General features: G+C 27.7%; 3 protein-coding genes and 1 long non-coding RNA gene across 5 annotated transcripts; 3 read left to right on the forward strand and 1 right to left on the reverse strand.

Moving 5' to 3' along the window:
• The first annotated feature begins 1,946 nt into the window (after nucleotides 1–1,946).
• LOC114124881 (uncharacterized) lies at nucleotides 1,947–4,182 on the forward strand. Its single transcript, XM_050206159.1, has 3 exons — nucleotides 1,947–2,138; nucleotides 2,196–2,452; nucleotides 3,830–4,182. Exons 1-3 carry the CDS (start codon nucleotides 2,086–2,088, stop codon nucleotides 4,099–4,101), a joined length of 582 nt encoding a protein of 193 aa, XP_050062116.1. The 5' UTR covers nucleotides 1,947–2,085; the 3' UTR covers nucleotides 4,102–4,182.
• A 1,426-nt stretch (nucleotides 4,183–5,608) lies between these two features.
• Nucleotides 5,609–12,573, forward strand: LOC114129035 (protein ERGIC-53). The gene is made up of 11 exons (XM_050205602.1): nucleotides 5,609–6,224; nucleotides 7,480–7,536; nucleotides 8,075–8,172; nucleotides 8,249–8,421; nucleotides 8,482–8,581; nucleotides 9,297–9,420; nucleotides 9,500–9,656; nucleotides 9,856–10,109; nucleotides 10,174–10,270; nucleotides 10,663–10,929; nucleotides 12,069–12,573. The coding sequence occupies exons 1-11, from the start codon at nucleotides 6,044–6,046 to the stop codon at nucleotides 12,103–12,105; spliced, it is 1,545 nt and encodes a 514-aa protein (XP_050061559.1). The 5' UTR covers nucleotides 5,609–6,043; the 3' UTR covers nucleotides 12,106–12,573.
• On the reverse strand, nucleotides 12,568–24,499 carry LOC126551662 (uncharacterized). 2 transcript variants are annotated; one of them, XM_050205604.1, is made up of 4 exons: nucleotides 24,305–24,499; nucleotides 22,267–22,434; nucleotides 20,873–21,109; nucleotides 12,568–13,157 (listed from the first exon to the last, which is right to left on the reverse strand). In XM_050205604.1, exons 2-4 carry the CDS (start codon nucleotides 22,411–22,413, stop codon nucleotides 13,032–13,034), a joined length of 510 nt encoding a protein of 169 aa, XP_050061561.1. In that variant the 5' UTR covers nucleotides 22,414–22,434; nucleotides 24,305–24,499; the 3' UTR covers nucleotides 12,568–13,031. The 2 variants fall into 2 exon arrangements, with proteins under 2 accessions (XP_050061561.1, XP_050061560.1); XM_050205603.1 differs by lacking the exon at nucleotides 24,305–24,499 and adding an exon at nucleotides 22,566–22,789.
• Nucleotides 13,789–14,342, forward strand: LOC126551663 (uncharacterized). Its single transcript, XR_007605560.1, has 3 exons — nucleotides 13,789–13,881; nucleotides 13,942–14,066; nucleotides 14,246–14,342. It is a non-coding gene; the product is annotated as an uncharacterized LOC126551663 (long non-coding RNA).
• Nucleotides 24,500–24,835: the final 336 nt, after the last annotated feature.

Below are 24,835 nucleotides of genomic sequence, written 5' to 3' on the forward strand. Positions count from 1 at the left end.
ACACCTGCAGGACTTTAAAATTTTATTTCTAATGATATAATACAGAGATGAGCAACTTTAAGTTACTAGAGGGCCAATTTTTAGAAAATTAGATTGCCATAGCATAGCAAGAAAAAAAAAGGTCATTTAAACTACACATTTTAATTAGCATTTATTTTATAAATAATAAATAAATGGGTGTCATTCTACCATGAGGTATTAAAATTTCTATTTTTATCATCAATTTTACTTTTTTGCGGACATTCTTAAGTAGGTACCTCAAAAACACGAAAATAATAAATTTCCAACGACAGCACGATACGAATTACGAATGTATAAACAGCTATGGTTAAAAGCTATACATATACTTATACGTGTGTATATATATATAATATTATATATATAATATAATATATACTATATTATGATATTTAAGCATTTAACGATGTTCAATGCCAGATAATAATTATTATACATTGACAAGATAGACTATATATAATATAGTCAATAGTCATATAGATTATAGAATAATAGACAATAAACTTTAAAATTGTATGATGTAAATATGTAATTTGGAAATGTAGGATGGGCCAGATTAAAAATGCTCGCGGGCCGCCAGTTGCCCATCCCTAATATAATAAAAATACAGGAAAAAATTAATCGAAATCAATTATATATAATAATAGACTATAGAGTATACACATGGACGTCCATTGGGGGGCAAGATAGGGTTCTTGCCCCCTCCCCTGAACAAAAAATATTAAAAACTTGTAGCTCAATAAATATTACCATAATATTATTATTATCTTTATTACCTTACATTTGAGAATTTTTGTATTTTGACCCCCCGCCCCCTAAAATGTTACCTATGGACGCCCATGAGTATACACGATACACTATATTGACTAGGACAAAACGCATGCATTTATTTACGTATTTTACTTATAAAACTATATATAGGGCCAGACTGGCCATTTTATTACTATATAATGGCCAAAGTCAGCGATGCTCTCGTGTCGGAATGTCTACGTGGAGTCCTTCATTGTAAACGGAAAAATTATAATATTATAAAAGATAGGCAATTGCGTATTTATCGCTCTGCTGTACATTAGGTGTCGAGTTGTAGGTCACTGCTATATTGGTGTGTTATACGAACAACGATTTTTTACAGAAACAGTCTGTCGACTGTCAGCATAATACATCATCGAGTATATTTCATGATACTATATATATATTATGTTTTATACACATAGCTATTAAAGTAATTTATTTTGCTTTTAGTATGTACGTCGTACCTACGGTAGGTCGAATACAATTGTTTCCGAAAATATTCCATTAATGTATTATATTATTATTTATTATCTATTAGTATTTAGTATATTCAATTGTTATAATAAAATTAATTTATGCCATATAATATCAATTTATGTAACTCAAAATGTAATAACGTCTTATTGTAAATTATTGTACTTACCTATTTGTAAATACCGTAAAACAGTAAAAATAAATTCATAGCATAGGTACATAGATAATATCTTTAAGTTAAAATAAATTAAAAACGTCATTGTGTAAGTACAATAAAATTTATATTACTATAATGACGTAAAAATTTGAAATCCCCGCAAATATATTTTTTTAATTATAACAAAATAATTAGCATAGGTAGTTATTTATTGTTTAAAAATTTAATAAGTAATTTTATACAAATTTGAACTAAAATAATATCTATAAAAAATTAAAAATGTATTGCCTTTATATATATTTAAATTTTATGGTTTCTATATGGACTACTTACGAGAAATCTTGTAATGTTTTAAGATAAATATATTTATATTAACTAATTGTACGTTAATGTTATAATTTTTTATTTTTTTATCATTATAATTTTGAGCTATTATAAAAATAATAATAAAAAAGAAATATTTACTTATTGGCTAAATAAATTGGGTAAATATATAAACAGTAACAACGCTAATATAAACTAATAATTTTTTAACATTTTAGCAGGTAATATAATAACTCGTTTTTAAAATCTAAATTAAGTACTTGCACATTAATTTTTAAGTAGGTATACATTTGAAGAGAAAATAATTAACATACTTTAAAATGACTAAGCAACCACAAGGAGAAGACAAGAAAGTTACTGAAATGGGGTTTACGTAATTATATTTAAACTTTGGTTTGTGTATCACTTTAACACATTGATCACCTTTTAGGCCAACTCCACGACCTGGTGGTTTTTTGAAGATAAAATTAGATGTAAAAGAAAAAAAGAATAAAGTACTCCAATTCGATCAATACCAAAATATAATAAGCAGAGTAGAGGATATGGAAAAGAATAAATTTAGAACTGAAAAGACGGTTGTTAAAAACCCAACGCCACCAACGATAACACCGATAAGAAATTTAAATTTGCCAAAAATTTCTCAAGAATCGCTGTTTGACAAATGTCTTATTGAGAATGAAGATAGTGGTACATAAATATTTAATAATGTAGTAATGTAACTAATGCACACTGCTCAGTGTATAGGTAATATCAACTATTTTTCAAACAGCTTACTAATGAGTTATTATATAATTTAAACTTGTATAAAAAAAATTTTAAAAAATGTGCGATCGAAAATGTTAGATATACATCGTAAATTACTTTGTCATGGTGTGACTCACTGTACTAGTGTGAATTTCTCATTGACAACTTAGGACTATCTACACAATTTATCTTGAACGTTTTACTTTTTAAATTTTGAGTATTTGAATGGAGAAAACGCAGTATTAACTCTGAGGAAACAAACACATAGGTACCTATTAGATATTATGAATAACTATAGCTGATTTTAATTGTATGACTATAGGAACTAGGTACATATTTTTCTATGTTAAACCTATGCTATAAGTATACAGTATAATATTTTTAATTACGTTTTTATCTAGACCTTTTTAAACACAATCTAACTTTTATAGAACAAACTTAATCGATCTTTGAAAAAAAAATTCATTCAATAGAAATTGTATAAAGAAGAAATTACATTTGTTCACCAAAAAAACTCACTTTAATTTTTAATTTTTTTTTTTTTAGAGTACCTAATTAAAAAAACGAATGACCCTAGGTCTATAGACATTTAAATACTTCAGTAAGCTTTTATAGTATTATCAATTTTTATACATGGCTAATATTTCAATATTTTGATTTTTTTTGAGCTATTTATGAACATTTGACATTTTTATTTTATTTTGTTACTATAAATGTCATAAATTTCGATTGGTAATATGTACATATTAATACACGGTTCCTCATAAGAAGTTGAAAAATATTAATACAAATAACAATGTTTTTGTTATTTTTTTGTAACTTAAAAATAATATTGTGATTACCTACTTCAAACGTTTAACATAATATATTATTATATTTTATACATTATACATTATACACATACCTAATGACGTTTTCAAATGAATATTTTTGGAAAAAATAATTCAATATGGCAGGTATTACTAACAGTGAAATAAATAAGATAGGTACTTTAATAGCAATATGCATTTAAATCATAAAATATTACACTTATATTATATAACTAATCTATACAAGCTGATGTCTGCGTCGAGAATCATTTTTTATAGGTACCTACTCAAAATGATTTATCATTGAATTCAAATTTATTACATATATATTTTTAGTAACTTACAACTTACCTACTCAAGAATGATGTACTCGAGCTGTGTCCTGTGATATAAGTGTATATATATTACACAAATACATACAGTATATCAGAGTTATCTACTATATTTTATTACTTTTTTAAAAATATTTATTCAACAATTAATTAAAATAAATAATTGCATTTTTATGTAGGTGAAACGCAAAATGAGTACGAAAAATGGTTGGATGAAACTGCTCCAGCTAACGACACCAATCTCATGGACAATCTCGAAGAAGCGATCAATTTCATAGTACTTTTAGCATCTAAGCCAGAGGCAGATTCCAGCGATTTTGATGAAATGCAAGCTATTTCAGTAGTACAATTTTTACGTACCATTAAAACACCTAACGGTGTATATGAGCCTAACAATTTACGATTGATGGAGTACATTGACAAAAAAGGCGAAGAATTTCACAAACAATAATCTATTTATAAATATACATATACAGTATACACAACAAAAATTAACACAGCATAATAAAAATTTAGTATGTAATCATAAAAATTTTGTTTTTCAATGTAATCAGTTTTAATATTTAATATTCTCTAAGACATTATTACAGGAATAACTACCTACTCTGAATGAAAACAATCAATTAGTCTATATTTTTCTATGGTCATTTTTTAATAAACTAATATTATGTGTGTTATACAAATTTACCTATCCATTATTCTTAGATAATTAAGACTTTTAGGAGTAAGAGGTACCTAATATTTACAAAGTTCTTCATAACTTTCTCTTAAAAGAATTCTATAAAAAGGTTTAGCATAATTTTACATTTAATATTTAAACTAGTCTTAAGCCCTTTGTTTTTTTTTAAATAGGTATTTTAAAATAATGATAAAAATTAGGTGGGTATTGTAATGATATAAATGTTTTGATATATCATTATTTAAATTTAAGAATGTGCAGCTGTACCGGATGATATATTTATTTAACATTTATAAACATAAGATAACTATTATTGATTAAGTTATGTTTAGAGTTAAGAAAATTAATAATCTTTGAAGCTGTATAAACACAAATTATTATAAAAATAGTACCTACATATTATAATAACTATAACAATATACTAATGATTAATGCCGCTATCTGTAAATTATTCATGTACAAAAGTGGCATATTAACATAATAACATCTATAAAAAGGACTACGACAGTCAACACAATGCTCAGTCACTCACCTAACATTTACTCAATAAATATCTCATTTTTCTGTTAATTTTTATAAATGCAATTAATGTAATTTGCTGGACTTAACTCTATCTTTTGATTTGTCTATATTATTATATTTCAATATACCTTTTTCTCTTTTAACTATTTAATATCTACTACACCAAGTTAACCTACACTAGTGGCGTGGTGAAACGGGCCTAGACTCTAGGAATTTTGGGTGGGCGGGTGTTAAAATTTATCATATTCGTACATACTATAGAACTAATGAAGTACTATAATAATTAATATAAATAAAATAACACGATAATCTGATTATCAAGTACCTAGGTACGTTGTTTGTAAGTTTAATGTTTAAAATCAGTATATTACTATTATTATCATCAATGTGTCTAAACCAAAAACTATTCTATTATGTTTTATATAGGTATTGATTGTGGTATAAGACCTACACTAAGATAGCCCGCAATAGCGATTTTGATTTGATGATATAACATATAAAATAATGGTTACACGGTGTGCATTTAAATTCCGTTGCGGCACCGTCATACAAGCGCATACTCGTGAAATCTTATACGAAATAAATAATAATATTATTATAATCGTCGCGATATTCGATTTGAACGTCTCGGCGCGCGAACCGGACCGCGGGAGTCGCGGCTCGACCGGGAGGACGGCGTCTTGTTGGAGGCGTCCGTCGCGAATCGGACACGTACGTAAGTCGTTATCAGTCGACCGGCCATCGGTATGGCGCGCGCGTCGTCGTGCCGATGTGGCAGAAGCGATCGTTCTGATAGCGTCGGCGAGTCACATATTTTTGTTGATATCGCGGAAACGTATTGCGTACCCGCGACCGGTGGCGGCCCACTGGTTCCAATAATCGCACACGTATTTATTTGGTAATAATAATAATAATAATAATATTATAGCCGTTTGATATTATGTCGAAATAATAGTGATAATAATAATACCGTAAAACCTCCAACGTGTAACCGTCGGACCGCCGAAATCGGTAGTAGTAATACCGATGCCAACGGTACAGTTTAGCCGATGACACCGTTGTGATAGACACGCGCGAACAACAGTTTCGAATCTCGCCAGTTTGAGAGCGGCACGCGTACTTACAGACAATCGAAAGGCGTCGTACCGCAGACTCGTCGTCCGCCCGAACGGTCCAGCTGTTCGGCATCAACATGTCGTCGCAGTCTCGTCTGCCGCTGGTGGTGGTGTCCGCCGTGTTCGTTCTGCTGTCGGGCCTTGCCGAATTGGGCAGCTGCAATCAGGTCGTGTCCCGGTTCGAGTACAAGTACAGTTTCAAACCGCCGTATTTGGCGCAAAAGGACGGGTCCGTGCCGTTCTGGGAGTATGGCGGAAGTAAGTGAAAACGTTTGTTGTGTTTCCTTCCCAGTCTCTGTTTATAATATTTTTCTTTGTGTACATATAGGTGTTTCTATCTCGATTAATCGATTATTTCCCTCACTGAACGATTCATTTAGGTACGTCCGATCATGCTACGTTTTGGTAACGAATTCTAGAAACAGCTTTTTGTAAACTTAATGCCCTATTACCGATAGCAGCTGGTAACGACTGCACGACAGTATGCTTGCACTCGAAAAGCTATTGAAATTCGCTCTTAAAATTAATGATTTGCACTTGAAGTTTTCGCAGCAAAAATATACCGAATAAAAAACTTTTAAAGCTTACTTATTTTGAAGTGATTGTAATTAATAACAATAATTTTAAAACACTGTTGTTTTTTACAAAAAAGTACACTTTGTTCATACATACTAATAAATATTAACATGAGATATTATCCTTTTAACCCTAGAGCACACGCGTGATGGTCAACAAGACCGAGCTTTTAGAATTTTGTTCATTGCTTCAAAAATATGAAATATTAATCGAACCCAACCTAGGTATCTTTTAATTAGGTGATAAACTAAAATTAGATGCAACTCCCAATTGAATACAGTTTAATGTCAGTACTATAGAAGGGTTCATAGTTCATTATCTATTAAATCAACTGTCTAAAAGACTGTGTGCGTGGTGCCGTAGTATACTGTGATATAACCTTATATTATGTAATAACATTTATATGAAAGTTTAATTTGTTTATATTAAGTATCAATAAAAGCATTTGACAATTTTTATTTATTTAAGAGCAATAAAATAATTATTATTTTAATTTATCGACTTTTAATTGATATGTTTCAATACACGATCTAAAAGACTGTTTGCGTAGAATCTCATGTATATTTTTAGTGTGTGTAATCTAGGGTTAATACATTTGATTATCTAATACACGTTCAAACAAATATTAAAGGAAGCATTCTTAAACAAAAATTATTATCTCAACAAAAATATCAAAAAAATACATTTAAAAATAAAAACACAATGGAGGTATGTATTTACACCTTAAAATACTCTCCAAAGTTTTTTATTTATAACGAGAAGAGTTTGAATCAATTTTAAATCACTCGTAAACAGTCTATCCAAATTAATTAATTATAATCTATATTAGGAATAATTGTGAAAATTTGATGTAATATTTGTTAATATTTTATTATGAATTAAAACATTTCTTTACACTAAAAGTATTATTCATCTATTTTTTTGTTTTATATTATAGATGCTATTGCCAGTGCAGATAATGTTCGAATTGCTCCATCATTAAAAAGTCAAAAAGGTTTGTTCTTATCTTATCTGTTATGATATTATATATTTTTATTCTCATAGTACAATTATGATATGAGGTTTATTTGATTCTGACAAAAGTTTTATAAACTATAATATTACTGTTTAAAAATATGTAACAGTATTTAATAGCAATACAAAAGTTGATAGTCTTATTTCCTTATTGATACATTTTATTCACGTCATAAACTAGATGTTTGCCAAAAAAAACATATTACATTTTATTTTATTTGTATAGTTTATGCTTGGCAAAAATGATGTGACAAATAGTAAAATTGTGTAAACTGTTTAAATGCATTTTATGATAAATAAGTGAATTATAAATTGTAGCAATCAGTTCTTTTTTTAATAACAATTTAATTGAAAGAAAAAAATGTATAATATTATTTTTATTATTCATCCTATAATTTAATGACTAAAGCTGCATAAATTATAAAGTATCATGGATTTCTAATTATGTCTCTGTGAAATACTTGTTTCATTATTGTCGATTTATATTAGTAGATTTGATAATGAAAGTTTTTTCGCAGGAGCAATTTGGACAAAAAGTCAAACAATGTTTGATTGGTGGACAGTTGAAATAAATTTTAGAGTCAGTGGAAGAGGTAGAATTGGTGCTGATGGCTTGGTACATATACTACTATATATTATTTTTATCATGACTTTAATTTTAATTTTTAATATTAATATATGATTTTAAATAGGCATTTTGGTACACAAATTCTAAAGGCGACTATAATGGTCCAGTATTTGGTAGTTCTGACAAATGGGTTGGATTAGGAATATTTTTTGATTCTTTCGACAATGATGGCAAACACAATAATCCATATATTATGGGTGTTGTAAATGATGGGACACAAGTTTTTGATCATGCTAAGTAAATTAACCAATTAGTTTATTAAATAAATATTTTATTTACCGTGTTTTTTCTTTATAGTGATGGTTCTACTCAACAGTTATCTGGATGTTTGAGAGATTTTAGAAATAAACCTTATGCGACAAGAGCCAAAATTGAATATTATATGAACACATTAACGGTATGTGTTGTTGTTTGGCAGTGACAACCAATTTTTCAACGCTTAAGGGGGCTTTGTAGTATGTCTTCATATGTGTTGACCGAGTCTTATTAGCTCATTAAGTCATAAAATATTAAATTTTATGTTAAAAAAATCCTTTTTAATCAGTTATTTTTAATATTGGAGTGAATTGACTTTTAGGTATTTTAATAGTGAATATTCTTGTCTTTAAATGTTTAATAACAAGTAAATTCACTACAATATTTAAAATAAAAGAATAAAATGGATTTTTTTAATGTATAAATTGTTATGCTACGCGTTAGAAAGATGGACATAACACAATATTATGAACAATATTATGAACTAGACTTACCTGTATAACCATATAACCAATTGACTGAAAAGAAAATGATCCAAAGAGCTTTTAATTATTATTTACAATGAAAAAATAAATAAATAAATACTTGAACTCAGATTTAGATAACTAACGTTAATGTATTATTTATGTATATATTATAATATAAATAATATTAATGAACATTTTTTCTATTTGTGTGAGCTCCATATATTTTTTTTCTCTTCAGATCAAATTTATTTATTATATACTTAATATAGATTGTAAATAAATTCAAAAAAATATATTAATTTAACATGCAAGTTTTCTGTTCATAAATAAATAAGTTAATATCTAAACATTAATATAATAAATAATGAATTATTGTTGTTATATTTTTAGGTATTTTTCCATAGTGGTAATACTAATAACGAAAAAGACTTTGAAATTTGCTTCCGAAGTGAAAATGTCTTCTTACCTAAGAATGGTCATTTTGGTGTATCTGCTGCTACTGGTGGTCTTGCAGGTTGTGTAGTGATCTCTTAACAGAATATTCTTTATTGTACTCAAATAAGCTTGTTATTAAAAACAATTTTATATTTCAGATGATCATGATGTAAATCATTTTTTGACATATAGTATTTACCCACCGGGAACAACATTCAAACCAGCTGGTACATCTCAGCAGCTATCAGATGAAGAAAACAAGCTAAACAGAGAGTATGCAGATTACCAACGAAAATTATCTCAAGAAAAAGAAGAGTAAGAAAATTATTAATAAATACTTATTCACTTTCAGTATATCAAACCTAGGTATCTTCAACATAAAAAGCATCTCTAAATGCACTATAACTATACATTTATAGCAAGTTGAAATTTTTGTTTTAAGCTACCTTGTATAAATTGTATTTACATTACTAGTAAGTTTTATTTTTATTTATTATTTTGTTGTATTGTGTAGTTATCATAAGCAACATCCAGAAACTAAAACAAAAGAAGATAGCGAGTTTGAAGATTGGTATGAAACAGATAGTCAAAGAGAATTAAATCAAATATTCTCTGGTCAAAGTCAAATTGTAGATTCTGTAAAAGTATTAAGCCAAAAACTTGATGAAGTAGTCGGTCGTCAGGAACGAACACTTAGTTTGTTATCTAATGTTCAATCTACTATGGCAGTTATTGGATCATTAGGTGGTGTACAAGGACAACCTAACGGTAATAACTTTGTTGTAGTAGCTATTTATACAAATTTATTGATATTTTCTGTGTATTTATACAGTACAAATTCCACAAGTAAATGCAGGAATGGGAAGACAAGATGTTGATGTATTGATAAACAATCAAAATGGTATTATCAACTCTGTGAGAGAAGTCAGGTATTATTTTCAAATATTTAATACATTTATATATAAGTTAAAATTATAATTATTATTCAAGCTTTTTTTTATTATCCAGAAAAAATAAAATTTTTATTGTTTTATCATCTTAAAGTAGCTGGTAATTTTTTTTGTTAGCTATATGAGCGAGTTTCATAAATTATGATAACAAATTTATTTATCTGAGTTCATTTCTCAGGATGCTCATTAATCATAACTTAAAAGTTCATTAAACAGTGTAACTTGTATTGTGTATAAAATATGTATTTAATAGATCTTTACTTGAGAGTATCTTATATTACTTTGGTTATGCGTTAGTGAGATATTTAAATATTTTACTTTAAAATCATTTAAATTTGTATACATTAAATACTTTATTTATACTTTTGTAGGAACTTGGTGGCAGAAGTACATTCAAAGACTGAAAACATAATTAAAAACCAAGCTCATCAACCAACAGCTCAAGTTCAACCATTAGGCTATGATCAGGCATCAATTATACATGAAATCAGGGATACCCTGAATACAATCAAACGGGAATCTACACAGAAGGCTGGGCATTCACAACAATTATCATGTCCTACGTGTGCAACCAATACAATTGTTTTGGTTGCTGCGGTGGGCCAAACATTATTATTTATTCTCTACGCTGTCTATAAGTAAGTTAACGCTATGTTGATTGATATTTCAAATTACTGGTAAGTCTTACAGGAGGTTTGGGGGATTAATTGTCATTTGAATTAGTTAATAAAAACGGTACTCTAACTGTAAATCACTCCTCCCTTAGGAGACATAAGTTCTTTACTAAGAAAGTGGAAAGTGCAAGGTAACTATTGATAATGTATACACTATACTTGTATATAGTATTATACATTAATAAGAAACGTTTTATTTATTCAAAAGAAGGATGATTACATTTTTTATACTTGGGGATGAGTGATATTAAAGAGTATGGAAACAATTGAGTCAGTAGATGCTAAATTTTGACGTATTGAAATGAAAATTATTCATTTTAAAAATATAAACTGTGTAATATAAAACTGATATCAGTCCTGTAACAGCTTTGCGATTCGAGTGGAACTTGTACAATATATTTACCAAGTATTGTACCACAAATTCACAAATAACATACATCATAATAAAGATTAAATATTATTTTCTAGTAAAAAAATTATATTATTTTGAAAAATTATGAAATAAACAAGTTGATTATTTGATTGACTGAAAAAAAGATTGTTTGGTTTAGTGATGACTTTCATTGTTCTTTCATTTCCTCACAGCAACTTTTGTTATCACTACTTGTTGACATTTTGTCGATTTTCATTCTGATTTATTACACTAAATATTAGTCTTTGCCTTAAAAACATAACATATTTCATAGTGTTGACCATAAAAATTATACAAAAAATGTTTGCCTCTATTCAAATAAACAAAATATGGCGTTCTTAATTTTAAGTGATGACTCAAGAATCAAAAAAAGATTAAAATTACTTAACACAAATATCATTCTCCCTTAATTATGTTTCCTAATCTTTAAAAAGTAAAGATAGTCTCCGCTCAATGTTCAACTACTAATTTCTACATATTCTTCTGTTTCAATTGCGTATAAAATCTGGATATGTGACTATACAACTCTTAATAATTTTGTTGCATAGATACATTCTTATTATGATTTAATTGAATAATATTACCTTTTCTGATTACTGTTTGTGTAATTTTAATGTTAATATCAGGAATCTGATATCTTGTGTGCGTATTAGTGGAATAATAATAATTATTATTTTTTTTTTTGTTACAGGAACAGTAAAGAATCACAGGCTAAGAAATTCTATTAAACCTTGGAAATATCAAATAAGAGCAGAACTAAATAAATAATACTATGTATATAATTAGGAGATTTCATTAATTATTACAACTGTGTTTAAATATAATTGATACCTCTTATGAATAAGATAATAGTAAAACTTTATTTATTTTTTTGGTACAAGTGATTAATCTGCATGATAAATCCACCAAAATAAATATTTTTTACTATGTAATTAATGACTTATTATTAAATTAAGATAATTTTTTTTAAGGTTGTTTTACTTTTCGTTACAATAAGAATGTGTTGTGATTTATAAAATAAAAATAATAAAATAAATTTAATTAATTATCTGTTTCAAAACAATGTAACCACAATATAAATTCATGTTGATTTGTTACTTACCACAACAATAAATAATATTATATATGTTAATTTTGATATGTTTTTTTAAAAATAATTTTAAATTGAAAATAAAAACCAATAAACAAAATAATAATTGTTAATAATTTTTATTTTAATGCATTGTCAATAATTATGTCATAGAATTGATTTATAGTTTATAGATAATAACCGTTTAGATTTAGTTAGTAACTTATGATAATATATAAATATATAGGTAAATTGGTATTATTATAAAATAAAATGTTTTTAGTAAAAGTAAAAAAATTAAGAACACATGTAAGAAGGTCAACTTTAAAAATAAGACAGGCTTTATAGGTTTTTTTTTTGGCGGCAAAATATTTATAGCCTGGTTTTAAAATGTTCATTAATACAATATAATAATAGTAGGCCCTGGGCAATGTAATCAAACATGTGTCATTACGCAAAACAATATAAATATATAATATTATGTATGGTATCATTGGGATGCCATTAGTAGGTACACATAATAATTGCCACGACGACGAGGTATTTTATAAAAAAATAACAAATCTATTGTGTGAAAAATATGCATTAAATTAACGTGCAAGTGGACCCGTGCATGACTTCTGACAAGAACATCGGCGTGCCGGCCCCGAGCCCGCCGTCCGTCTTCTCCTGTTCGTTCTCTTGATCGTACTCACAATCGAAGTACCGACTCTGCAAACGATAAAAATACGGTTTTAATGAACAGTAATGATATAAAAACAAAACTCTTGTCGTGTCGTATCTTTTAACATAATTTACTAATTACTATATTATTATTATTATTATAGTCAAGACGATTCGGCAGAATCGTTTGATTGAGACGGTTAGAGCGTTACGTTTTTAATATTAATATAACATGACATGTTATATTCTTCAAAGGTGGATTTTTGAGAGTTAATTTAATAATAGGACGAAGAATAAAAGGTCTTCTCTACGTCGCGTGATCCTATCATTGAATCGTGCAAACGGCGTGACCGATAGATGGCAGCACTGTGTCGATAAAATTTTATCCACATCGTGAATGCTGTTGTAGACGTCGCGCTAACGATTTATTTATTTATTATCGGGGCCATTTTCGAAGTTGGTGCTACGACTTCCGACTAGCCGAGTCCAATTGGGTAATAAATGACTGAATAGTAATGACAGTAATGACTACAATATGAGTACACTGTACAGTTTATAATACCTACCAATGAGATGTCTGCAGTAGTATCGCAAGGATGTATTTAAAGTAGTTTGTTATGCACGGGAAACAAAATACCGACCGAACATGTTGGTACAAAAAAAAAAATGTATTAGATTATTACGAAAAAGTTGACAGTTAAAAAATTTGAATTTTTTCCCTGGACCGGGACTATACTAGGCCTGCGATTTGTATGCTAATTGTGTAACAAAGGTCCTATTTAATATTATATAAATTATGAAAACAAATTGCAAAATATTATCTTAAATTTAGCCAGTTTAGGTAGGAGTAATAAGTATGATGGATAAATGGAGTAACGAGAGGATTAAAACAATAACGATTTTAAAAAAAAATGTAATCACTCGCTTCTACAAAATCCATCGTCCTGGATGCTCACGGTATGTTTGTATACACATTATAGGTAGGTCGACCTTTATCGATATTTTATTATTAATACACAAATATGATATTTGTGTCCATTAGATACCTACTTAAATTTAACGTTTTCAATGAATATCAACAATCCTCGATCATAGTTTAAATTTTTGTACTAAGTTCTATTTATTTAAATTTACAGCTGATGATGTCTATGTATAGGAAAAAAATATTATGTGCCTATAAATATATTGAAAGGTGATTATTTTTTATGTTATCGAATTATGGCACTATAGCAGACTAAGCCTGAAATCCACTCAGTACCGTATATAATAAATAAGAGCTTACAAATTTACGATGCATATTTTATCAATAAAAAACAAAAAAAAAATTGCATACGAGAGTGTTGAGAGTAAGTATTTCTTTATTTTAGAGCTTAACGCGCACATATTTTATGAATAATCGACGTATTTATGGCCGAACTGTAAACAGTTTTCCACGCATTAGATCTTTTTTTCGTGTTTCGTTTATTTTAATAAAACAGTTTTTAATGAATAGTAAATAGTTAATAGCACAACGATATTAAACGACGTTAATAAATAAATATAATAATTAATAATCAATGTGCATAGGTTATAACAGCAGGTACCTATGCACATTTATGGAATTGAGAAAAAAAAATGTACGATAATAGGTATTATAGTTTGTTTTTTGCATTTTATAATTTTTGTTTGCACATTTTATATAATTTTTTTTAGTGCATAGGTATTTTGTTTATTTTAACACCTATAACTATTTCGAGTCCAGGACTAATATTCAATATGTATTTGTACTTTGTGAAAAGCTATATACGTACTGAAATCGAATTTTATGATAAATTGAAAGAGATTTATCTGACACGTCACATTAATGTCACGATGACAACCGATTAGCCTCCGAAAATTCGACAAAGTGCACTTTCATACGACTATACTATCTATACCTACTACACGCAATAGCATACAGCCATATATGATATCATGGCTGTGTCGTCTACACTTTTACATAATAATTAACGAGTTGTACCTATATTATAATGTATAATATACATTATAGAACTAAAAATAACAATTCGGCCATGTTATGAGTATATATAAAATAAAAAACAAATTAATCAAATTATGTAATAACCAGAGCTTGGCCATCAATCACGAGACTGAACTGCGTAATTGGCCTAAGCCAAATAGAATCGGTCATGTTATTTAGTTTTGAGAAAGTTTTAAGCTTTTAGTTGCGTTATACTTTTAGTAGTGGGTGGTTATTCATATTATAGTTCATTGATTTATTATCAATACGGATAGGTACCTAATAATAGTAGATATAAATATAATGATTAGCACAGATTAAAATATATTCGTAACGCGAAAATGGTGGTATGAAATATGAATACAATATCAGAATAGTGTTTTTTTGATAAATATAAATAATTATTGTCGAGACATATCGTTCCTTCAATGATTGTTGGAAATCGAAAAGTAGCAGTTTCACGGCGTGATGAGCCGGTTACTTTGGTCGGCAAAAGGTGTCGGTGTGGCAAACAATGAACTTACTGTTCATCGACCGTCAAGACTGCGTAAACCGTCTTAGTCGGTGTAGCAAGAGTGCGTTTAATTCGCCGAATGTTACGCCGAAAATTATGATTCACTACAGCTTTCGTCAATATTGTATTTAGTATCTAGGTATAATACCCGTGTCGCAGCACTTTTTTAAAAAATTCTTATAATTACGTGTTGGTTATAAGCTCGGGGAACATGCAAATAATGGTTTTCTGTTAGTAATAATTATACCTATTACGATAATTCATAAATATATTTAATGATTTATACAAATTAAAATATGTTCGTAACACGCGTGTGACGGATAATGAATACAATATTAGAACACTGTTTATGATAAAAAATAATAATAATAATACCTAATAAACGTATTTAGTTTTATTCGTTAACAATAATTATTATGTATTATGAAATCAAATTTAACTTATTTGTTTTATACAAACAGGCGAAAATCCTTTAAAACAATAGTAGGTAAGTGATAATAATTGCAAAGCAAAATATTTTATAAAAATATCATATACTATTTATACTACAAATACTAATATAAAATAATCAACAAAATGTGATTGTATAACAATAAAAAAATATCACGAATAATAAAATTGATATAAACACTTAAAACAACACAAACATTATTATGATTAAAAATTTATATTTTGACATTAACACGATATTTGTTGGCTAATCCTTAACCTCTACTCTATAGGAAATAATTATGTACCTATAACTAGGTATACTGTATACTGGTATAATTATCTGATGACAATAAAAATGAAATACGTTACTTACTTAGTTTACATATACTTATTTAATATTTTAATTAATATAATATGACTTATGAGGTACGAGCATATTAAATTCAATTTGTTAAATAACAAATTCAGTCGTTTTCCCGTCGAGTACTTTTTGTTATAATCGTACAACAATAATGTACGATTGCAATAAATAAAATATATTATCATAAAATAAAAAGCTAAAAAAAATGTATGAACTAATAGGTTATTAGATAACTGCCCAAAAAATTAAATAAATAATCGGCTACGCTGTTTGCTCATAGTAATACCGATAAGTATATATTTAATAATTTAGGTAATTCTGGTAATATATTATAAAATACAATGTATAGATAGGACAGATGGGTCAATAGGTCTATATGTATATATATATATAAATATTCGAATACCTATTATTTTTTTAATTTCAAAAAAAATACTCAGAATAGGTATTTAAATACTTTTAATGTATTTTTATTTTTTTTATAGAATCATACCATAAATATGGTTTCAAATTTTTGACAAAACAAATATTTCTAATGTATAAATTATACATTAAACAAATTCTAATATAATCCATAAAAATAAGGCACATACTTAATATATTAAAGAAATAATGGCCAGGATAACAGTAAAGTACATAAAGGCATAAAGCTACCTTTTACAACACTAATTAGTTCTAGTTCGGAATTCCTCTGATTATAGCGCAAAAATAAAAGTTTATAATTTGGAAAATATTGTAAAGGTTTTAATAAAAATATTATGTTAGTGTTAAATTCATTCTTCTAATACCAATTGTATGAATACAATAATAAAAAGCAGGTAAGTGGGTACCACTCTGCTGTACATTAGGTGCCGTACAAATTATTATTATATATAATTATAGGAGTGTTAAATTTGAATTCAATGATAGGTATCATTGTATACGAAAAACGTTTCTGAACGGGAATGATTTGTCAGCCTAAGATATAATTTCCAGTGGTTGTTGAAAAAGGTGGTTTATGTTTTAATGGCCTTAATACACCAAAATTTAACTTATTTTATAATTATTGTAAGCTAATAAGCTTATGGAAAATCTCGTATTGAATTTTCAACTCTTAGCTACTTATACAAAAATTTTTATGAATTATACCTACAAAATAATTTGCAAATATTCATGGTTTTGACGAATTTTTGTCAATACCTATTTGAACTTCAAATGCTAATAAAAAAAAAATTGTGCCTATGTATTCTTATAATTTTTAAATCACTATAAGAGTAACTTATGAGAAACTTTGTATTAAATTTTCAAGTATTTTTATAAGGCCAAAAATTTTATCGACACTTCAAAAAAATTTTTCAGAAAAATTTAAAATTTTTAGTTGTCTATAAATAGCTCAAAAAAAGTCAAAATATTTTGAAAACTAAATCATGTAAAGTAAATACCAATCTAAATAACTGGTAAATTTTTCAAGTATCTACGACTTATACTTTTTGAATAATAACAAAATATATTTAAAATCGTTTGAGGGTAAATCGTTAGATATTTCGTAAAAATTTAAAATTCAAACGCAAATTTTTCCTATAATTTCAGTTGTCTATAAATAATTCAAAAAAAGTCAAAATATTTTGAAACGTACATCATGTAAATAAAATGCCAATCTAAATAACTGATGAAATTGTCAAATATCTACGAATTATATTAGTTGAATAATAACAAGTATTTAAAATCGTTTGAGGGTAAATCGTTATCGTTACGAAATTTCGTAAAAATTTAAAATTCAAACGCACTTAAAATTTTACCTATAATGATGCTCCGAGTTTTCTCTATATATACTGGAAGAAAAACTTATGGAAAACGTAGTGTTGTATTTTTAATCCTTAGTTATTAACACAACAATTTTTATGATTTTTCAACTTCAAAATTACTTACAGATTTCGTAAAAATTTGAACTATAAACGCTTATAAAAAAAAAATTTAATGACTAACGATTTTTAATTTTTTTAAGCTACAATAAGAACAACTCGTAAGGAACCTTGTATTAAATTTTCAAGTTTTTTTGGTCATCCAAAATTTTTTTTATCGACACTTAAAAAAAAAAAATCTCATAAAAATCGAAAATTTCAGTGGTCTATAAATAACTCAAAAAAAGTCAACAATTTTTGAAAATTTAACTGTATATAGATAACACTAACATAAACATTTAGTTAAAATTTCAAGTATTTACAGTGATTAGTTTTTGAATTACAACCATATAAAAAATCGATTTAGTTAAAAACTGGTTTTGCGTAAAAATTCCCGTTTTTCCGTTACTTTTTCTTTTTACTTTCGATTTTTTTGAAAATTGTTGAAAAATGTTTACTTTTGACCTGTGTAATGCACCAAGGATATTCACTTTACCATCGGAAACCACCCCCAAAGTTTGAAATTGAAGCATTATTTCGACTAGTTATGCTGTACACAGACACAAAAAACAAAAAACAAAAAAATACAACTTTTAAGTATTTTTTATTTAATACAATTTTTATTTATTAACTATAAAAGTTAATTTCTAACCCTTCCAAAACTAATTAATATTAATATTAATGAGAAAGAAACACTTTTCCAAATATTCGAACATGACTAGTACTGAATATTAAAATAATATTAAAATTTAAATTTAAAATACGTATTCCGAATAATTTTCACTTATTATTTCAAACACAATCTTTACGGAATTAATAGATATATTATATAACAACATATATGTACGTTAATAATAAAGTATTTTATAATTCATGAGTTATATAATATAATCAAATAAATTATCGACACTTTGTTGTGAATATGAAACGCAGAATCAATTTAATCTAATGAAAACTATCGAATATTAATTAAATTCATAATATCATTATAAAAACATTTTCAAAAGTTCCGTTTCATTATTTATTTGGTTTCAGTTCATAATAATTTGCTATATACCGTTATAGCTTGTAAGCTGTAATATAGGTATTAGTGTATTACTATAAAAGTAATAAAAAAATATATTTATTTATTTATTTATTATTATCACAATAATTATGAAAGCAAACGTTTTCTTTATCGCAATTCGCAATAGGATATTATGAGAAACTATATATTTTATGGTTGAACTATAAAAAAAATAATAATGAATTAACATTTTTAAATCATGACAAAGGATTAGAACAATATATAAAATCTAAAAAAATCATCTCCGGACCGGGAAATATCAAAGCACTCAGAAAAACACTTAAATAAAACAACTTTAAGTGCATGGTATTGGATACTAATACTTTTACAAGGCTGGACGAATTTGGCTGGTTTTGCACGAAGTGGGTTTTATCATTATTTATTTATTATTTAATTGGCAGAGTGACACTTAAAAACATTGCAATTCTCTTATTTATGACCAAAACAAATAATATAAAGTAAGTGGTTCAGTATAGACTATAGGATGAAATGAACTGTATATATATATTATATTATACGGTATGATTGTTTATCAAAACTGTCAATAATAATAATAATAATAATAATAATATAACAACAATCCTTTAATGGAATTTTATGTATACATTGCGTGTTCACACTTTGCAAAACCATAAAATATATAGCATAAAAATATTTTATATAGCTTTTATCGTAGTATCCATAAAAATTAAATTTTCTGAGTAAACCGTTGCCGCACGAATTTTGGTACTCGTAGTATAAATTTATGCGAATCGCATGTTAAATATTTAGATAGAAAAATTTGCAAAATTTGAAATAGGTAGGAGGTTAAACTGGCTAGTAAAATATACGTAATATGTAAGAGTATGTTCATTATAATATTATTTTTTTAAATAAAATTCATATCATATAAGTTTGTTATAGTGCAGCATTATATTTTGTTCTAAGTTTCTGCTAATGCCTATATAACCTATTGCCTATAGATAATCTAGCCATGGGGGTTATAGGCTATAAATTTATAAAATATTTTTTTTGTTATGTAATTGTTTTATAAGACAAATTATTAAGAGCTAAGCCAATATTTGACATAATTTAGCCACATAACATATTACAACGCGCGGGTGGATTTCACCGTTTATCTGTTATTAAGCCACAAAAATATACAAATACACATTTTTGTTGTAAATTTTGTTACAATAATATTTTTATGTAGAGGTTTTTTGTGATAAAATTAATTTTTTTAAAGAAAATTTAAAAAAACTGAAAAAATTCACATAAAACCCAAGATGTCGGACACTTCCGGACTTCGGAGTGGGAGTGATGGCAACTTTTTTTTTGGTTAATAAGAAACCTATAAACAACCTTTCTGCAAAGTTTCAAAACTTTCAGATTTAATCCCGATAAAAATCGTTAAATTACTATAATAATAATAATTTAATAATTGTTTATGATATAGACAACTAAATTCGGCATTTAAACAAATCCGAGAAAACATATAACCTGCTGATATTTTTATGAAAATAGTATTTTACCTGGCATTCTAGACACCTACAGTGGTCGCTCATCTTGCATGTTATGCCGAACTGGGCAGCGACCGCCTTATAAAACTCTTTGCTGCTCTTGTGAAATATTTCTTGTCTTACAGGTGAGCCATTACTATGACATTCGATCTCGGAGTTACACGGTTGCTGACCACTCCCTTCGGCGCAAATGTCATCGTCCGCGACCATCTGCTGCAGATGACCACCGTGATCGGAAGATTGTCCTGGCTAATACAATTAAAAATAAAAAAAACTTAATATCCGATACGGTGATACGCGAGCTTATATGACTTACAGTTACAAGCAAAATATAAATGCATAACGAAAATTATAGACAATGTAATGTGGAGGTATATATTTATTTTTTATAAGTTGGTAGCTTTAATATTTTGTACAAATCTATACAAACTCGATGTATGGATAAAAAAAAAAACAACAACACGTACTTAATAGTTAATCTTTTAGAGTTTAAAATTTTTCCTGACGATTATATATACTTATATATATATATATATATATATATATAATTACGGCTTTAAATATTTTAAATATTTTATTCGATTTAATCTTTAATATTTAATTTTGATGAGTTTTCGTTATTTTATAGTTTCATTAGATATTATGAAAATAAAATAAATACATTTTTGTTTATTTGAGTACTTTATATTGTAATTTATGATATGGATACAATTATAATAATACATATATGTAGGTATAGAAAGAAATCTGGAGGCGAAGTGCCAAAGTATATAATATTTTACTCTACGTATAAATATAATCGATACTGGGTTCAATTCCTATGATGTATTTTTGAATCCTGCTAATATATTATATTTGTAAATAATAGCCCGCAATAACCGAATGTATATAATATTTTAAGATTGTATGACGTGTGTAAATATTAAACCTTAATTCTACGTTAAAATTATATTAGATGTGATCACATAAAAATCGACTTAACGTCTTATTAATTATCTAAAACAATTTATAATTACATATATTAATATTGCACCTAACAGTTTTCTTAAAATAATTTTAAAAAAGTTATAAAAATGAAACAAAAATCGACAGTTTGTTATTAATTATTATGGAGAAATTATTTGATAAACATAACAACAATTTAATTTTATATTTGGTATTTTTAATATGTTGGTATGAAATTTCAAACAAAATCAATCCAGGCAAAAAAATACAAGTGACAAAGATGATAATTAATTAATGGGTAACGATTCATTTGACTTTGTGAGACCAATCTAATTAAAATGTGTGTTTTTGATATTTAATCTGTTATTGTAATTTGAAACTTATTATTAAACTTGAAAAAAATTAATTTTTCTTTATAATATTATGCGTATATAAACAACGACGTAATAATATTTTTTTACCTCTTGTAAACTGTGTTCATAACTCGGCGGCGGCGACGAGGGAATTTGTTGTAGGCCCATACAATCCATACTGCTGCAACCGGGGGTACACGAATCCGAGGGCGGTTTCTTGTTTTTGTCTTTGTGTTTTTTCCTCTCCTTTTTCATTATCAACGTTGCTGCAGAACGCTTTACATAAAGGACAAAATGTAACGATGGTGATTATTATTTCATGTGCGCCATACGATGTAAAGCATCAAAAACGTTGAAACATTTATTATATTCATACTCGTATTATATATACCTATATATAGGTTTACCTGCTTATTTTTTACGATAACGTCTAGCATTATAGTGTTCACCTTATATAGGTACTTTTAATTAGATATAGGTATGCATTGGGTGATAAACTCGATAAAAGTTAAAAAATATTACAATCAGTTAAATCGATTGACAAAAAATTGTAACTTTAATGAAAGTTTCGCGAGAACGATGCGTAACATCGTTCTCGCGCGACTGAAGAGGAGAAGTAGCAGCAAACGACTATTTTGGAGAAGCTGCAATCAGTATGACCAGGGGTTGCACTAAATTATTATTCAGGGCGGTGTTGCCATGGTGATACTTAACTATATAGCAGGGATAGACGTACATAGGTATACTATGTAGTAGGTATATATAATACATGTCCCTGCAGCTATGTAGTATTTATATAGGATTTATTACTTTATCGATTTTTTCGCTGGTTATTCTCAAGTAGGAGTATTACTTGTAAAAAAAATGCAACAGTTATACACTTGAATATATTATATTTATAAATATAAAATATAACATAATGAGAATTCAAGGCATTTAACACTATAGGAAAAATAAATTACTTAAAAACAAATCGAAATAGCTAAAGCGTATAATATAATACTGCACATATACCATACACGTAATATGTTATGGTTAACAAGAAAAGTCAGTTGGAACCTTTTTTTTTTGTTGGAAATATTTGCATTTATTTATTATATAGTCATTAATCATTATTTTATTTAACCTTCATTATGATTCGTGTTTATAGCATTAGAAATTCATTTTTTTACACATCTAATATTGATTTATTTAAGTAATTGCTATTTATGCTATATATTTTTATAATTTAAATACTTTTTAATTCATTATTTATGAATTAAGGCGACTTAGTATGCTCATTAAAACTTAACCTGACCTAAAGGAAGCACTGAAGCAGAGATGACTAAATTTAATTTAAAAAATACTAATACGAAAATATTGATTCTATATCTATAAAATAATCGCTTCCATCCCTGTCATTATATAGTATACACTCGACATATAATATACAAAATAATTATTGTTTATTGTAATGTTTTCCTAATCGATTATGTACAATACCTATTACTTGAAAATAAATATACTAAATATAGTCACTATAAATCATATTGTCATATTATATGATTATAATTTTTATAGTATATCATATAACACGCATAAAATATTAAAATCAACTACAACAAGCAAAAATTAGCACGGGGGCGCGAAAATTCCGAATAAAATTGTATGTACTTCGCGACAGCCGAGAACACGCTGCAGTATGCAGATCATATCATTTATATCAGGAGTCGCCAACCAGTCGAGCTTTCCAGAGACACAGGCCGATCGTAATAAAAATAAATTTTACCATTATCGGTCGACGTAATACTTTACTATTGTCGGTTTTGGAAAAATTAAAAGTGCGAGACTTGTCGTTTTACTCGGGAATGGGAGTTATATTTTTCCTTTGACGTATTAAAGGCAAACTCGAATTCACGAATTGAGAATAACTTAAAAATGAAATAAAAACAAGTACCTATATGAATGGCGATTGTCTACTGCAATAGTCGACTTGTCCGAAAATAGTCGGTTGGCGACCCCCTCCTCCCTAACCTATATGATATCCATGACGTCCATCCGCAGTCGTGTTGTTATTACTATATAGCTATATGCGTATCTATCGTTACCTATTATAATAAAATATTATTATTACTTATTTTTTATAACCGCGCTCGGCGGTACTTACGTGATGAGATCAATGATGGAAACGGATTGCATTAATCGTTCGGCACGAACAGTGCTCGCAGTCTATGTGTTTCAAACTTCATGTAAGCACGCGAACTCATACACACACACACACACACACACACACATACACTCACACTCACACAATTGCGACCGTCACGCGAGCCGGTCGCACGGCGTATGTACACCGCGATGTTTACGCTGTCGTTATAAGTCTCGTAGACGTGTCTGTGTGCGTCTGTATGTGTATGTGTATGTGTGTGTGTGTTTGTGTGTGTATGTATGTGTGTTTGTGCGTGTGCGGGAGAGGGTCTGCGTGTCCGCGCTATGTAGACGCCTCCGAAACGATGTTACATCGTTATTGATCCATATTGTAGCTAGGGATCCGTCTTAGGGCGCATACTCGTCGGCGACGCACACACACACACACAATATATATATGTGCTTGTACATACATACATAAGTAAGCGTGTGCGCAGACACTGTCGGCAGGGTGATCGTAAACAAGCATAACGAATGTATATATATATAT

Source organism: Aphis gossypii, chromosome X (genome assembly GCF_020184175.1).
Source record: "Aphis gossypii isolate Hap1 chromosome X, ASM2018417v2, whole genome shotgun sequence".
NCBI lineage: Eukaryota > Metazoa > Arthropoda > Insecta > Hemiptera > Aphididae > Aphis > Aphis gossypii.

Coding starts and splice junctions, on each gene's coding strand:
- LOC114124881 (XM_050206159.1), top strand. CDS start 2,086: ATGACTAAGCAACCACAAGGAGAAGACAAGAAAGTTACTGAAATGGGG. Junction 2,139..2,195: donor GTTACTGAAATGGGGTTTAC/GTAATTATATTT, acceptor ATCACCTTTTAG/GCCAACTCCACGACCTGGTG. Junction 2,453..3,829: donor TATTGAGAATGAAGATAGTG/GTACATAAATAT, acceptor ATTTTTATGTAG/GTGAAACGCAAAATGAGTAC.
- LOC114129035 (XM_050205602.1), top strand. CDS start 6,044: ATGTCGTCGCAGTCTCGTCTGCCGCTGGTGGTGGTGTCCGCCGTGTTC. Junction 9,657..9,855: donor TTATCTCAAGAAAAAGAAGA/GTAAGAAAATTA, acceptor TGTATTGTGTAG/TTATCATAAGCAACATCCAG. Junction 10,110..10,173: donor TGTACAAGGACAACCTAACG/GTAATAACTTTG, acceptor GTATTTATACAG/TACAAATTCCACAAGTAAAT.
- LOC126551662 (XM_050205603.1), bottom strand. CDS start 22,595: ATGCTAGACGTTATCGTAAAAAATAAGCAG. Junction 22,435..22,565: donor TTATCGTAAAAAATAAGCAG/GTAAACCTATAT, acceptor CTTTATGTAAAG/CGTTCTGCAGCAACGTTGAT. Junction 13,158..20,872: donor GTAGGTGTCTAGAATGCCAG/GTAAAATACTAT, acceptor TATCGTTTGCAG/AGTCGGTACTTCGATTGTGA.